Source organism: Homalodisca vitripennis, chromosome 3 (genome assembly GCF_021130785.1).
Source record: "Homalodisca vitripennis isolate AUS2020 chromosome 3, UT_GWSS_2.1, whole genome shotgun sequence".
NCBI classification, from domain to species: Eukaryota; Metazoa; Arthropoda; class Insecta; order Hemiptera; family Cicadellidae; genus Homalodisca; species Homalodisca vitripennis.
Genome location: NC_060209.1, coordinates 5,387,751 through 5,405,909, shown reverse-complemented (window position 1 = coordinate 5,405,909; position 18,159 = coordinate 5,387,751). Strand labels below are relative to the sequence as shown.

The window sequence follows — 18,159 nt, the reverse complement described above, 5'->3', positions numbered from 1 at the left end:
AACTCCACACCTCACTAGCCAGATACGCAATAGATGAAGGAGCCATCTATGTACCTGATTAGATAACCTTATAGACTTTATTCCCGTCTCAGATAGTGTCAATACCTGTTCAATCCTGTACTAGAGCAAGCTATAATAGCTTATATTTCAGTCTGACAAACTGTGCCATGCTCTGCCAGACTTTCACTGAGAGCTGTTCTGAAAGATGAACTCCACACCTCACTAGCCAGATCTGCAATAGATGAAGGAGCCATCTATGTACCTGATTAGATAACCTTATAGACTTTATTACAACTAAGGATTGTTAAATACAAATTCTTTTGCCATATTGTGTGATGTCAAATGAAATATTTCCAATGTGATATTGTATTGCATACCGCTTTAGCAATAGTGCAATAAGCTGTACTAATCGAGTTTGCCCTCAAATTTCCTGCAGCTTTCACAGACTTATATTCTTCCACCATGACCTGTAAGTGCAGTGATAGAAGTCCTAAGAAAAGTTCAGTGCTGCTTGTAGGCTTCTAAAAGCTCCTGTTTTATAAGCTGGTAATCTTGTTTTTGACCGTGACTTGCTCTGCCTTTGTGGCTGGCTTGTCTTGATTTCCTTGTAGCATTGACAGGTCCTTTTTTGTAAGAAACACATTAGAATTGGCACTTTATGAAGTCCACCAAATGTTTTACAGGCGCAGTAACGTTTGGCTCTGTAATAGCTGAAGTATCTAAGAAACAGGTAAGAATCTAAATCAGCTGAACACTTCATTTGCAAGTGACACTAATAAAAACTTGAAGTTTGAATAAACCTCAGAGACACCATCAGGGATCTGCATTCTATAGAAAAATATAGCCACTAAGTAATTCTTATCTCAAAAAACCGATAAGGTCTTTTATGTTTCAAAAAATTAAAGCAAAGTGTTTGTACTGTAAGTAAAAATTGTGGATTTGCACAGTCTGAGTATTTATATTACTATTGTCTTTGATGACAAGTTTTGAACTAACCCAAAATAGCCTCCATCTGCTGGACCCTGTCAAGTGAGGACAAAGCCTCCATGCCTCTCTCATACTGTGTCGGACCAGCTTCTCTCTTGCGTAACTTGCCCTTGTCCTCGTACGAGCGAACTGTGTCTTCCTCATCTGTTAGAAATGACACGTTGTGCTTCTTGTAGGTTTCCTTCAACATATGGCAAAGTGAAAACAAAAGTACAAGTTCTGGAAATAAAACTTAAGCGATTACAACAAAGTTGTAAAATGTTACAATGTAACAAATTGGACCTTTTTATATTTTACTGGAATCAGAATAAAATTTGATTAAGTGAAGAAAAATTCCAAAAAATGAATCTCTTCAAATCAGTTTAGGATTTAAAATCCTACTTTAAAAAGAATTGGCCTGTGAGGAATTCATGGAAAGTCAAATAAACATAGGCTTGATAAAATTGCATATACAGTAGTGTACAGGTCTGGATGACACAAGAACATCTCTGCAATGTATAGCAATAAATTTTGGGTAATTCTGTAAAAAAAGGTTGCCTAACATTTTGAATATAAAATAATAAATAAGTTATGGTATATAAATTTATAAAAAAATTCTCAAATGACAAACTTAAAAATTAGATTCAGTACAAAAAGATGTAAAATATAATGTGTGATAAATGCAATTTTTTTTTAATTTTCTGACTCTCATCCTCTAAAAAGTGTAAATTAATTTATTGAGGACTTGAGTTAATTCATCTTATCCATATTATCCAAATTACTATGTTTATTTTTTAATACACCTGTGTATAAATTAATATGGGCTGCTTAATCATTAATATCCAAAACAAAATATGGCCCCTACTAGCCGTATATTGTCAGTCTTACCTGAATGCTGATTTGGCAAATAACAGACCATTGGAAATAGTGTTTCAAACACATAAAATAGGTTTAAACATTGCTGTTAGATACCAAGTCTATAAAACATTGCTGTTAGATACCAAGTCTATACTGAAGAAGGGCTTACACAGGGTTCTATTAGGACAACTGAAAAGTTCTAACAAGTTCTGTTAGATGTCACTATACATCAGTATTCAGTAGCAACTCACAACAAATGCCATGTTCCCTTGTGGAGATCAATCAGCAAATGGCATGTTTCCTCATGGGGACCAATCAGCACATGACATATTTTCTCATGGGGACCAATCAGCACACACCATGCATTTACTTATTTATCCTGTTTTACCCAACTTATCAAGATGTCATCAAACGATTGGTAAAATTTAAATTATGTATTATACACAAACTTAAATTTTAAGTATAAAATCGATCTGAAAGCGGTTTTCATAGCAACTGAACACCATTTTGACCTGTATGTTTGCACTTTCTACCATTTTTCCGAGTGGGGAGGGTAACAGCTTGAATTCTTGATGTTTGATGATTCTTGGTCAGTCTGTACGTCCTTTACTACAGTTATGGGATGATTTTCATTGTACTTTAATGTTTTGTTTCTGTAAAATAGTGATCTTTTTGCGTTTCTCTGAACTGGCAAATTTCATATTTGGCTTGTCATGCACTTAATCATAAAAAATATGTCTTTAATAAATTCAGTTTATATTTTTTCTTCTTGTAATAACACCAAAAAACTTAACTCAAACACAACTAAGTCAGTTTATTTAATTTTTAAATTGTATTTATATATTATTTTATTATAATACGACAGGATACATTTAATTCAAATTCAAGTTATCTGAAACGTTTGTACTGTAATTACAAAAAAGTCTATAAGTTTATTTGCTCATAAGAGTAAGTTCCAACAAGTGAAACTAAGGAAAATAACATGTATCTTTAAAACAGCTTTTAAACATTTTTATCACTTTTCTTATAGTATGAATTAAAACTTAAAAATAAAATGTTTAAATCTGTTAAATAAATATAAATTAGAACATCAACACATACCATACACGAAATGCACGTGCAGAGCAGTTTTCTGAAACCTTCTGGCCAAAATGTCGCTCCACTTTGTCTTGGCAGAATTTTTAATTTCTTAAGAAGACATTCTGCATGTTACAAAACAACATTCATTAGAAAATTACAGGAATCATAATTTGGTAATAACCTGTACTAAACATAATATGTAAACAAAATGCTAAGAACTTATTTTAATTATGCATTGTGAATTAACATTTTAGCAACTCAAGATTTTTAGGTTATTCAATTCAATTCAATTCAAAACAATCTTTATTTACCATTTGCACATTACATTACAAGAATAAATATACAAATATAAACGGTGTCAATAGTATGAACTTAAATTTAAGAACTAAATACATAAGTTAATTTGCTAAAACAGTATGTATTTAAACAAAAGTATAATTAATACTTAAGCAATAATCTATAGTTTATTCCACCCTGCTCTCAAAAAACTCATTAAATGAGTATAATGTTTTGTCAACAAGATATTCTTTTAATTTTAGTCTGAACAATTTGACATTAGGAATGCTTTTTATATTTTCGGGGATACTATTGTAAAACTTTACTCCAGCAACTAATGGGTTTTTTCTCTTAAATTCTAATTTTGATTTTGGTACTGCCAACTGGTTTCGATTTCTAGTCAAGTAGCCATGTGATGATCCCAATACAGGAAGTCTATCCCTAGCCTTCCTAACAGCCACCACAGTGTCTAATATGTACAAGCCATACACAGTAAGAATACCTAGAGTTTGAAAATGTTGCTTTGCCGATTCACGATCCTCCAGATTAATCATTATACGAATGGCTTGTTTCTGAATGTGAAGAATACTTTGTAAATTTTGATCACTTGTTGCACCATACAACACAATACCAAAAGATATATGGGAGTGTATATGGGCAAAATAAACCAATTTTAAAACATCCAACCTACAGAATTTTGATATGCTCCTTATAGCATACAACCCAGAAGATAATTTATTTAGAACTGCGTGTGTATGCTCATTCCAAGTTAAGTTTTTGTCTAAAACCATTCCTAAAAATTTTGTACTGTCTAATTGATTAAGTTTTACTTGTCCAATTTCGATCTTTGGACTGTCTACACATTTATTTTGGCGAGTCCTGAATAAGACAAAATTTGTCTTTTCAAGATTAAGTAACAAATTTTTGTTGGAGAAATAGTTTCTGACTAAGATCAAATCACTTTGTGCTTGATCTTCAATTACCTGCAAAGATTTGTTTGATATAATGAGATTAGAATCATCAGCATACAAGCACATTTTAGTTCCCGAATTTTTTACAGTCTGCGGCAAGCCGTTAAGGTAGCATAAGAACAAGATTGGCCCAAGAATAGATCCTTGAGGCACACCATGTAATATATTTTTTAACTTAGAATTAATACATAACAATTGATTAAATTTATTTTTGAATGATGTTTCGACATATTGTTTTCTATGTTTAAGGTAGGATTTTAGCCAATTTAGTGGCATTCCAATAATACCCAAGTCCCTGAGGGTGCTTATTAGGTTGTTATGTGATACACTATCAAAAGCCTTGCACAGATCCATAAATATTCCTGCAGCATAGTCACCTCTATCAACTGCATCTGTAATTGATTCAATAAAGTCAATGCCAGCAGTTGTGACCGATTTACCTGGCCTGAACCCATGCTGTTCGTTGTCAAACAACTCATTGGTTTCAAGAAACTCCATCAATCTCATATACATTGCTCTTTCATATATTTTAGAAAAACTCGGCAGAATAGCCAAGGGCCTGTAGTTATTAGGATCTGTGGTGTTCCCTTTCTTAAACACAGTTTTTACCTTAGAGATTTTTAACTTATCAGGGAATATACCGCTTATAAAGGATGAGTTAATCAGATGGGTGAGTGGCTTAATCAGAAATTTTTTTGCATGTTTAATAATTGGCATTGGAACCTCATCGAAACCAGCCGAGTATTTATTTTTAAAAGACATAACAATTTTTTCAATTTCTAATTCAGTTATTGGTTTGACTCGAAATTTCTGGAGGGTAGGTCTAACATTTTGATTATTATTTTTACCATGATTGATATTGGATACAAAATTTGAATTGCTGACAATATTTGGAATTACATATTCATCTACTATATTTATAAAGTGATCATTAAATATATTGCAGATTGTTCTTGGATCACTCTCTTCCTTACCATTAATAGATAACTTAATTTCATTATTTTTTTTTACAAGTGGTTTTATTTCATTATTAATAAGTTTCCAAACAGCTTTGCAGGGGTTGTCAGACTTTGTTATTGTACTAATTACATATTTACTTTTAGTGTCAATTATATTTTTATAATACAGCTTTTTCTTTTCCTTTAACATATCCTTTAGATTAATATCTTTTGTGACCCTTAAAGTTTGGCTTAAACAAATTAAGTCCTCTTTATCTTTTCTTAAATCCTCACTTATCCAATTAATCCTGCTACAATTCCTTATTCTAGTTTTAACTTTTGGGAAGCATGAGTTAAAATAGTACATAAAAATGTCATAAAAAGTATTATACTTCTTATCAACTGGTGCCTGATAAAGATTTAACCATGTCTCAGATGCTAAATTTTTTAGGAATATTTTTTTATTTTTATCTGAAAACTGTCTATTTAATTGAGTAAAATAATTTTTATAATTGCTTTGATTTTGATATGAGATTTCTAAAAGTTGGGCATCATGATCTGAAAGCTCGGTGACAAGGCCAGAGATTGACAGTTGGTGCTTTGGTATATTAGTAAAAATGTGGTCAATAGAGCTTTCACAATCAAATGCAACCCTTGTGGCAAAATTAACCATAGAAAACATATTATGTTGAGTTAACACATTACCAAACATATCTGAAGCCCTAGATTTTTTCAAACAGTCAATATTTATGTCCCCTGCACACACTATGTATTTAAATTTTTTACTTAAAATAACCAAAACTACACTAAGTTTGTACAAAAATACATTATCGTAAATTGAGCCAGGTGTTCTATACAAACCAACTATAACTACAGATAATCCATCTATTTTACATTGAGCCAAGCAGCATTCAAATTCTTTATCAGTCACCAATTCATTAATTTCAGGAATTTCAATCTTTTTTAGATTAAAATTTGTTTGACACATAATTAAGACTCCGCCACCTCTAAATTGCTTTCTACAGTACCAAGATTTAACACAGTAGTCATTTATTTTTGTATTATTTATATCTAATGGTTGAAGGTTATGCTCTGAAAGAATTAAAATGTCTGGTTTTATTTCATCTAATACAATTTCTAATGATGGTTTTCGAGACAAAAAGTTTTGATTATTTTGGTGCATTATGAAAAGACTATTTTTTGATTTGAATGAAGGTTTTATCTTGGTGGAGGAGTCATTCAAATTTTTAGATACATTTAATTTAGAGGTGGGAATATGTTCAGATTGTCTAAAAAACTTTGACTGCTTCTCTGGACGTTGACTTGGTGAGGCGAGTGAGGCTGGCTCGTCAAGGATGTAAGTGCTACTGTGTCTGGCTGGTTCACGAGACCTCCCCTCCTGATTTCATCCCTCAGCTTGCTGATAAATGCAGAATAAGAAAGTCCAAGATGCAATGGTCTTTGAGCTCCTGGTTGTTCTTTAGTGATTACCAAAACAGCAGCACCAGTGGTCCTATGAAAAAGATTGATGTTTTTGGCAAAATGGTCGAGCTGCACATGATCCCGGACACAACCTATCGGTGAGCATACCAATGTGCTGAACTTCCTCTTCTTGAATTCCAGTGTCAGGTCAAGAAATGCCCTGTCATAGTCCTTCTTCTTAGGCTTACCGTAATAGTGATCTTTGGTTATTAGGCTGTATACTGCTGCTGCTTGAGGATCACTTCTCTGGCACGCCAGAAACTCAGTTATGCAATCCGTCCTCTGAGGCTTGCCGAACTGTTTTGCAAACGTAACTGCCACTCCAGCTGTCATCCTTCTTGGATGATCGAAATCACCCGAGATCGAGTGGGCGAAGGCAATGGAATCATTACTCTTCAAGTCCTCAATCACCTGCCACATGTCCGCATCCAGAACTTTTATTTCTTTCCCAGAACCAATAACATCACTGGGTTCACTTGGGCTGTTGACTTCCAACTCACTCCTGGACAAGGTATCAACCATATCTTCTTCAATAAGGTTAATACAATTTTTAGGATGGCATATAAGGTTCAATAGTTGTTTGTTACAGTCTTCAGGATTGGAGTTGATATTCATACTCTTATTTAAGTTTCCTGAAGTGACATTAGACTGCCATTTGGAAAGAGCATTTAATATTAAATATGCCAATTTAGATTTCCCCCTTTTGTTTAAATGGAGGCCTTGAGTAGTATAGTGAAACCTCCTGAAATCACTTAAGTCAATCAGAAAGACATTCTTCAACCTATTTGTTAACTCAGTAACGTAGTTATTAACGAGACTTAAGTCTTGATCATCAACAAACCTGAAATCTTCGTCAAATCTTTGTGGAATCGAAGTGATAAAAACAGGCTTAGTCTTGCTGAGAAGCAGTAATTGGTTTTCCAGATTAGAGTAAATATCCTGAAAATCACCAATCAGACTATCATTACTTCCTCCTAGGAGAATCACTGGGCTATCATCACTCAGTAAAGCAGATTCAATCACTTGAGTCAAAGTGGTGTTAGCTCTTACAAGCCCAAAGCATTTCACTCTACCATTGCTCAGCTCCTCCAACCTTGAAGATAAAAGTGAACCCTGACTATCTGAACAAAGGTTCACTTCCATTCCAAACTGAAGTTTAATTTTCCTATCTTTCACACCATTTTTAGTTTTAACCAGAATAGATTTGTCTGTACTTATTTTCTTGGTAAGGTTGTTAGCAGAAAGATTGTTTATAGGCAATCTATTTTCCTTTTCATAAATTTCTGAGTGTCCGTCCAAAACATCATACCTATTTGCAGTATCAACCCCCGAGAGGGCCTTACACTCCTTCCTGGAATGCTGGTGGTTAAAATATTTCAGTCTATGTTTCCCTTTCACCAATGACCACTCCTGGTTGTTAGAAGTGGCACTGCATGTTTCTTCATTATCATATTGTAATGTTGTGTTTTCACTAGCTGGTGCCCGTTCTTTGGCAATCACATGGGGCTCATAAATATTTACCTGGGATTGATTTGTTTTGAGGTCTCCTTTTCCATTCAAAATACAAAAAATCAATTCCTTTGCAATATCTTCCCTCAACTTCTTGTATTGTAGATTGTATGTTAAGTAGGTCACAATAGAACGTTTCTGGATTATATCAGACTCATTTATCTCAAAAGAATCAAAACATCCTTTAAAGTCAAAAGTCCCATTATCCTCCTGAGCCCATATTATTTTTATCAACCAATCCACAAAGAAAAGCTAACAAGTTATGTTAATGTACTACAGTAACAATGTCATCAATACAGTAAATTTTTTTTAAATTCTGTTTAATAAGTTAGTTGGATTATAGCTTAATAATAATAATCCTTTATTGAATCTTTAACGTTTTACACAAAACAGTTTGAATTTAGACCTAAGAGTAACATAATTTCAGCAGTCTCTGAATTTGTTAAACATGTAACGAAAGCCTGGGATAAGTCGCAGAAGACTGTTGGAGTTTTCTATGACATATACAAGCATTGATTGTGTTGTGCATGATATTTTGGTGAACAAGCTGAAATATTATAATTTTTCAAAATATAATCCTTAGAATGGATTGAATCAAATCTCAAATGTCATAAACAAAGAACTACTGTAATAAAAAAAAGGTTTGAAATTAGTCTCTGAGGGGAAAGAAGTTAAGATCAGTGTTCCCAAACGTTCAATTCTGGGCCAACTTTTATTTTTGATACATACTAATTAACACACAATGCAATTTTATATGCTGATGACACATCAGTGGTGATCCAAGCAAACAAATTGGAAAATATTGTTCAATACACTAAAGATACAATTTCAGAATTATCAAATTTGTTTTCAGAAAATGGTCTGAAAATAAAATAGTAATAAAATGCAAATCATAGAATTTAAAACTTATTAAAATAAACAAACAGAACAATTTGATTCCTTTTATAAGAGCTCTGACTTATCAATGGTAAAAATACTGTGTTTTTAGGATTGGAAATAGACAAACATCTAGAAAATGGTCTGAAAATAAAATAGTAATAAAATGCAAATCATAGAATTTAAAACTTATTAAAATAAACAAGCAGAACAATTTGATTCCTTTTATAAGAGCTCTGACTTTTCAATGGTAAAAATACTGTGTTTTTAGGATTGGAAATAGACAAACATCTAGAAAATGGTCTGAAAATAAAATAGTAATAAAATGCAAATCATAGAATTTAAAACTTATTAAAATAAACAAGCAGAACAATTTGATTCCTTTTATAAGAGCTCTGACTTTTCAATGGTAAAAATACTGTGTTTTTAGGATTGGAAATAGACAAACATCTAGAAAATGGTCTGAAAATAAAATAGTAATAAAATGCAAATCATAGAATTTAAAACTTATTAAAATAAACAAGCAGAACAATTTGATTCCTTTTATAAGAGCTCTGACTTTTCAATGGTAAAAATACTGTGTTTTTAGGATTGGAAATAGACAAACATCTAGACTGGAGTAATTACATAAATTGAGTATGTACTGAACTGAAAGCTTGTTTTCAGAGGTTAGTTTTGAGAAATGTAATTGATTTCAACACAAGAGTAATGATTTATTACGGCATTTTCCACTCCATATTGGAATATTGAATTTTGTTGGGGCTATTCCAGCAAAGCAGATGTAATTTTTTCAATACAAATAAAGTGTATATACACTTAACTTTTTCTGGAAAGAGTCTCATGTGAACCCTTATTTAAGAAATTATACATTTTAACTGTTCCTTCTTTATATATTTATACTTAAATATAAATTGTATACTTGACATAAAACAAAACTTAAATCATATGTATCAAAACCAGGACGTGTACTGCACATGACATAAAACTGATTTTCAATATCCAATCCACAGATTGAAGTTAGTTGAAAAATCACCTCATTATTTTGCCAAAAATCTATACAATAACTACCTGAATGTCTTACAGCATTTATATAAGTAATATAAATTTATTTAAAGAATTAGTAAAGACCTATTTGTGTAATAAAGTAATAGCATTGTTAATATTTTAAATTTTGACAGTTATTTAATTGTTACAACTGCATTTAGTTTTTAAGATTTAGGTTAAGATAACTTGACAATGTTACAAGTTTTTTATCTTTGCTATATATGTATGACGGAAATGTGACAATAAAAAAAATGGGACTAAGTTTTATGTAATTCATTTCTCTGGTGGAGATATTTCCATTCAGCAGATTGGATTATTGTTATATTTCAAAACTAATTTTATTCATCTGTGTACATGCCCATCTGAAAATTTATTTTAACTATTTATTAAATGTGATAAACTTTGTTTTGTTGTAGATTATGGTTAAAAATTACAGTAAAATGTGAACTTTTTCTTGATTTATTTTAGGGTATAAAAGTAAAGATAATTTTATTGAATTGTAATTGATTACAAACTACATTTGTTACTGAATGAATTTTGTGATAAAAAGTCCAAAACAAGAGTTTTCTATCCTATGATCATTAAACTATTTTCAATATTCTTCGTAGATAATCTAAGTTAACACTGTCAAGTGGATCTTTGCAAATTCAGTAAATATTCAATCAGAAAAATAAGTTTGTGAAATTAAGTACAGACTAAAATAAAGCAAAAATTCCTTACCTTTTTCTTCACATTTATCAGATTCTTTAGAAGGAGAAGCAATTTCAGAACCCTTTAACAGTACACAAGGCAGTTATTAGAACATAATAAATAAAAAGTATACTGTTATAAAGTGACAACAAAATTCGTTATTTCCATGTATACTATATTGAAGCTATAGTACGTTTTCATTTTTTGAACATTTAATATTTTATGTTTTGGTGACGCCACTGAAAGGAATATCTCAGAATTACCTAGCCGAAAGTTAAAACATTTTAAAACAGTAACAACTTGAATTAAACTTAGGGTAGTTAATAAAATAATTTAGTTTATTATATTTTCAAAATCTTTTGTTCAGTTTCGAAATTCCACCGCTGCAGCGCTAGTCGGTGTCCCGCGCTTGCACACTGTCTACTTTCACCTGTTAGCAAGCCATAGACCTAATTACAGCAAAAATTGATCGTTTTTAGATCTGTTAATGCTTATTCAATGCCCCCATCAATTGAGAATCCCACCGACTGTGAAAATGGTGCTTGGTACCAAAGACATGAAAACAATTGAAATTCACTGACAGAATTGTGAACTGTATGGACAAACATTTGCATTGGTAGGAGATTTAAAAGATGGCAAAAAAAATATTTATGATGAGAAATGGAGTGGACAACCCTCAATAATTGTCTACGAGTTGGTGCAGAAAGTTAATGATAAAGCCAAAATGAACCGGCATTTCACAATTTCTTCATTATTAGAAGAGATTCCTCAAGTTTCAAAAAGTGTTTTCTATGACTTTTTTTTGGAGAAACACATTTTCCTGTATGACAATGTGTATTCACATGCGACAAAACGACCACAAGATCTCATCACAGCATTATGCTAGGAACAATTTGATAATCCCCTTAATAGCCCCAATTTAGCACCTATTTGTTACTATTTTTTTATCATCAGAAGAAGTATATTAGCACCACACTGACGACAATACTATCAAAATGATCGTGTTCAGTTAGTGTTAAATCAGGCGGCAATCTTCTATGACAACAGTATAAAACTGGTTATTTTTAGATATGGTAAGTGTCTTAATATTGATGGCAATTATGTAGAAAAGTAGGTAAAAGTTTTATATATATATATATAAAGTTATATAAAAAGGCTTTCATATCACAATAAAATTGTACAAATTTTTTCTTGATTTTTGTTTATATATCAAAACGGTACTTTCTTAAAAAACATGCCTTATATATGCAACATTTGGACCACAATAGTTTAGTTCATAAAATTTATCTAAAAGAAGATCTAAATTGAACAAACATTTCCAAAATCCTAAAAATGCATCTTCTATTAATTTAGGACATAAATTCTTTGATCATCATTAAAAGTTTGGTAAAATTCGAATAACTTTTTTGGTATTAATTTTAAAAACTTGCGGTTCTAAAAAGGTTAAAATATAATAAGTACATCGACTATATTCTCGGTCCCACGGCTGACCGTCTGATCTGTTACATTTCCAAAACCAACAATGGGACTGAAAAGGATAAAAAAAATTGAGCTGGGCAGTTTCACCTGTTGAGTCCCGGGTTATGGCAGCACAGGGGCATCTGCTGGCCCGGGTTTTTTCTGGCACTTGGTTACTACTTTGCATTATAGTTATTTTTTGCATCTGCATAATCATATACTCATAAGTTTTATTTTTATGTTTATTTATTTCATATTATTGATATTTCTAAATTCAAATATACATATTTAAATTTATATATATATATATATATATATATATTTTGATTCCAAGTGTAAGTTTATTTTTTATAAATCAATAAGACTAGGATAAACAAACTAAATAAATAATATTAGAACAAAACTGGACGATTATTAGAATAAACAGTATCACCTGATGGTCCTGGTACTGGTTCATCGAGATAACCTAAATCGTGGTTGAAGTCTGCATCACGAACTAGTTCACTAAAAATAAAATCACCACTTCTTACACGACTGAAAATATCCACATCACTTTCGTCGTCACTATCAGATAGTTCACTAAACTCACTGCCCAATAATTCATTAATATCTTGATCAAACAACTCATGCTTACGCGAAGCCATAATTATTGTGTACAAACAACAGCAACCGGCTGAAACGCCTCGACGTTTAGAGTAAAAACAGGCTGCCAAATATCGTAGCGCGAAACAAAATATACCTCACGAGAAAGCCAGTGTTCTCCCGAGTAACCCGGTATATTGAACGTCATTTAATTTAGCGAATTGAGTTGAAGAAAACGCAAAAATAAAACGCTCTGCGCGCGGCCGCAACAGTACGGCAACGGACCACGACTGCACACTTGCCTCAGTCGCAACTGTGCGGCTACGGGATCCAACAGGTTAATAAATAATCAGTAAACATATATATTTTAAGAAAATTTTAAAATAGTACTCATATGGTAAGACATTACTCTTATTCAAGACACAACTCTGTTAAAATTACACTGTGAATAATAAATACTCACCACTGCTTTTTCTTCCTCTGGAACATCCATTAGCTCATGCTTTTCTTCCACTACTGAATTTTCAGGTACATTTTCTTTGGTATCTTCAAGAATATGTTTTTCTTGCGTTTTCTGCAGCTTATCACTTGTTTCCAAAGCATCTTTTGAGTGTATAATATCTGTATTGGTACCATTTTCTGAAAATCAGAAAGTAAAGAAATTAGTTAATGAAGAAAGATTTGCAAGTAAAACAAATTTACATTATTAATGTTTATGTGGGCTACTGTAATATTTTAGTACAGCTAAGGGTTGCTGCACAAAGACTTCAGCAAGTTATTTTGAAAGGACAACAGGATTTTGGACACTTCCCATCGTTATAGGTTATAAAAGGTATAACACAAGGTTTCGAGGATTATAATCTATCCACTTTGTCAGGTGGGAGAGGCATTAATACATAAAAAAAATAAAGAACAGAAATAAGTAATGAACAGAAAGAGAAGGGTTCCAAACTGCTTCTTACATAAGAGTCAATTAAGCATGAAATAGGTTTGTAATTGGTTTTTAATACAGTATTCAAATATTTTGCTAAAAATAGGTATTAAAGATATGGACCGACAACTGGAAGGGTTTGTTTTATCACCCTTCTTATCGATAGGAACCACTTTTGCTATTTCTAACATTGTGGAAATGTGCCTTCAATTAACATTCGATTAAATAGATAAGTTAGTGGTTCAGCTATGACACTGATAATCTGTTTAGTAATCTTATTAGAAAACACTTTATACATTTAATTAAGAAGCACAGTTTAGGACATCTTCAACAACAATTATTTCCCAATATAATGTATTTCTTAGAATACAACTATTTATATAATTATTTACTAAGTTAAGGGCTACACTAAAATCAGCAGGTACTTGTGTTTTAATCATATCAAGAGCTAAATTTATAAAATATTCATTCAAAACATTAAAATCAATAGGAGAATTGTGATATTGTGATCCTGGGTGTGTCTTAGCTTTGCTAATATTCCATGTGGATTTACATTTATTTTTACACATTTTAGTAATTTTCATTTGAAGATAGCTTTTCTTCTTTAATCGAGGTTTTATACTGTTTTCTAGCTTCCTTGTACACAGATTTAGCCAACAGTTCTCTTTCTGTTCCTTTAATATTATTTACATTGTCAAAACAAAACTTCTAAAATTCTTAAGTTTTGTTGTAAACCATTAACAATTTGGCCTTTTGGAATTTTTAAGTATAACTTCTTTTAAATAACATTTTTGTTCATATAAACTAGTCAATAAATTAATAAAATAATAAAATTCCTCATCAACTCTATAAAACAATTGAAGCCTAGTCCAATCTACTTTAAGAAGTAGGTTTTTAAAACTATCACTGGTGATAGGCGTCACCACTCTTATTGTTTTGTACATGTTATTAGTTCTTACATCACATTGTATGTTTATCATTTTATATCAGCTAGCTAAGATGTTTTTAAAACTATCACTGGTGATAGGCGTCACCACTCTTATTGTTTTGTACATGTTATTAGTTCTTACATCACATTGTATGTTTATCATTTTATATCAGCTAGCTAAGATGTTTTTAAAACTATCACTGGTGATAGGCGTCACCACTCTTATTGTTTTGTACATGTTATTAGTTCTTACATCACATTGTATGTTTATCATTTTATATCAGCTAGCTAAGATGTTTTTAAAACTATCACTGGTGATAGGCGTCACCACTCTTATTGTTTTGTACATGTTATTAGTTCTTACATCACATTGTATGTTTATCATATTATATCAGCTAGCTAAGATGTTTTTAAAACTATCACTGGTGATAGGCGTCACCACTCTTATTGTTTTGTACATGTTATTAGTTCTTACATCACATTGTATGTTTATCATTTTATATCAGCTAGCTAAGATGTTTTTAAAACTATCACTGGTGATAGGCGTCACCACTCTTATTGTTTTGTACATGTTATTAGTTCTTACATCACATTGTATGTTTATCATTTTATATCAGCTAGCTAAGATGTTTTTAAAACTATCACTGGTGATAGGCGTCACCACTCTTATTGTTTTGTACATGTTATTAGTTCTTACATCACATTGTATGTTTATCATTTTATATCAGCTAGCTAAGATGTTTTTAAAACTATCACTGGTGATAGGCGTCACCACTCTTATTGTTTTGTACATGTTATTAGTTCTTACATCACATTGTATGTTTATCATTTTATATCAGCTAGCTAAGATGTTTTTAAAACTATCACTGGTGATAGGCGTCACCACTCTTATTGTTTTGTACATGTTATTAGTTCTTACATCACATTGTATGTTTATCATTTTATATCAGCTAGCTAAGATGTTTTTAAAACTATCACTGGTGATAGGCGTCACCACTCTTATTGTTTTGTACATGTTATTAGTTCTTACATCACATTGTATGTTTATCATTTTATATCAGCTAGCTAAGATGTTTTTAAAACTATCACTGGTGATAGGCGTCACCACTCTTATTGTTTTGTACATGTTATTAGTTCTTACATCACATTGTATGTTTATCATTTTATATCAGCTAGCTAAGATGTTTTTAAAACTATCACTGGTGATAGGCGTCACCACTCTTATTGTTTTGTACATGTTATTAGTTCTTACATCACATTGTATGTTTATCATTTTATATCAGCTAGCTAAGATGTTTTTAAAACTATCACTGGTGATAGGCGTCACCACTCTTATTGTTTTGTACATGTTATTAGTTCTTACATCACATTGTATGTTTATCATTTTATATCAGCTAGCTAAGATGTTTTTAAAACTATCACTGGTGATAGGCGTCACCACTCTTATTGTTTTGTACATGTTATTAGTTCTTACATCACATTGTATGTTTATCATTTTATATCAGCTAGCTAAGATGTTTTTAAAACTATCACTGGTGATAGGCGTCACCACTCTTATTGTTTTGTACATGTTATTAGTTCTTACATCACATTGTATGTTTATCATTTTATATCAGCTAGCTAAGATGTTTTTAAAACTATCACTGGTGATAGGCGTCACCACTCTTATTGTTTTGTACATGTTATTAGTTCTTACATCACATTGTATGTTTATCATTTTATATCAGCTAGCTAAGATGTTTTTAAAACTATCACTGGTGATAGGCGTCACCACTCTTATTGTTTTGTACATGTTATTAGTTCTTACATCACATTGTATGTTTATCATTTTATATCAGCTAGCTAAGATGTTTTTAAAACTATCACTGGTGATAGGCGTCACCACTCTTATTGTTTTGTACATGTTATTAGTTCTTACATCACATTGTATGTTTATCATTTTATATCAGCTAGCTAAGATGTTTTTTAAAACTATCACTGGTGATAGGCGTCACCACTCTTATTGTTTTGTACATGTTATTAGTTCTTACATCACATTGTATGTTTATCATTTTATATCAGCTAGCTAAGATGTTTTTAAAACTATCACTGGTGATAGGCGTCACCACTCTTATTGTTTTGTACATGTTATTAGTTCTTACATCACATTGTATGTTTATCATTTTATATCAGCTAGCTAAGATGTTTTTAAAACTATCACTGGTGATAGGCGTCACCACTCTTATTGTTTTGTACATGTTATTAGTTCTTACATCACATTGTATGTTTATCATTTTATATCAGCTAGCTAAGATGTTTTTAAAACTATCACTGGTGATAGGCGTCACCACTCTTATTGTTTTGTACATGTTATTAGTTCTTACATCACATTGTATGTTTATCATTTTATATCAGCTAGCTAAGATGTTTTTAAAACTATCACTGGTGATAGGCGTCACCACTCTTATTGTTTTGTACATGTTATTACTGTACAAGATGGCGGATGTGTAGTGTGTCAGTGCATTTCACTCCCTAAAAAAGTTAACTTTTAGTGTGTAAAATGGGTTCTTACCTGGACTTTGGCCAATCCAAGTGAGATTACTATCCACAAGTAAGTAATTAAAAAAAAAGATATCACGACAATCCAACCCGTTTTAACATTAAGCACACTAACATTATAGAGCAGTATGTATACTGTGACCTCATTAACACAGTATGTTAGTGATGAGCACATCTATCATCACACCTCAAATATGCAGACATGGCAAAGCTGGGCAGTGACCTCGCTGCAGACTGCTGAACTAGTTGCAACTGTCTGTCTGCCTGTCACCTCCTCAGACTCAGTAATTCAAAGAAACTGTGATTCCATACAACTTTTTAAGTATAAGACAGTATGTTCCAGCTTAATGAAACTGTAGTTGTTAAAATAAGGGGCCACTCACCCTGGCCTGCTTACATCGAAAGAATTGAAAATCTTAAAACTAGGACCAGGTATCATGTTATATTTTATGGCACCAAACAGACTGCTACATGCTCTGAAAAAGATATTTCTCAATTTAAACTCGACTCAGACAATGAATTATACAAAAATAACAGTTCAAACCCTGATTTACACAAGGCACTGATCGAAGCTTATGAAGCTCTCTCTTCAAACAAATCTGTGCAACTTTCTCTTTCTCAAATCAATGAAAATAACCTAAGAGAAAAAATATCAAATTTATCTGGAAATGAAGAACAAGACTTAGAAACCTCCCTCACTATAGCTGCTGAGGCTGGCAATTTTCTCCTCAATGAAAATCATATCTTAAAAAATGACAACTTCAACCTAAAGGTAAAGTTTAATAAGCTTCAGCTAGAGTTTGAAGACAAGTTAAAAGCTACAGATGATCAGATACAAAACCTCTTGCATGCGATAGAAGAACTAAAAACTAACCATAGCTTGGAAAAGTCATTTCTTGAAAATAAACTTAGGATAGGGACTGAAACTATGGAAGACATGGAAGAACAAATAAATAAAGAAAATAGGTTTTATGTCAATAAAATCAAGGCATTAGAGGAGATAGTCTCCAAAAATAAGCATAATCAAAACCA

The 18,159-nt window shown here is 31.7% G+C and overlaps 1 protein-coding gene across 1 annotated transcript in view; it reads right to left on the bottom strand.

Moving 5' to 3' along the window:
* The window catches only part of LOC124356549 (putative E3 ubiquitin-protein ligase UBR7), a 64,980-nt gene that overhangs the window by 9,238 nt on the left and 37,583 nt on the right, over nucleotides 1-18,159 (bottom strand). The window contains exons 8-11 of the mRNA XM_046807616.1: nucleotides 13,194-13,369; nucleotides 10,721-10,772; nucleotides 2,926-3,026; nucleotides 997-1,168 (exon numbers count right to left, since the gene is read on the bottom strand). Coding sequence (XP_046663572.1) covers nucleotides 997-1,168; nucleotides 2,926-3,026; nucleotides 10,721-10,772; nucleotides 13,194-13,369 — 501 coding nt within the window. The remainder of the gene's footprint in view (nucleotides 1-996; nucleotides 1,169-2,925; nucleotides 3,027-10,720; nucleotides 10,773-13,193; nucleotides 13,370-18,159) is intronic.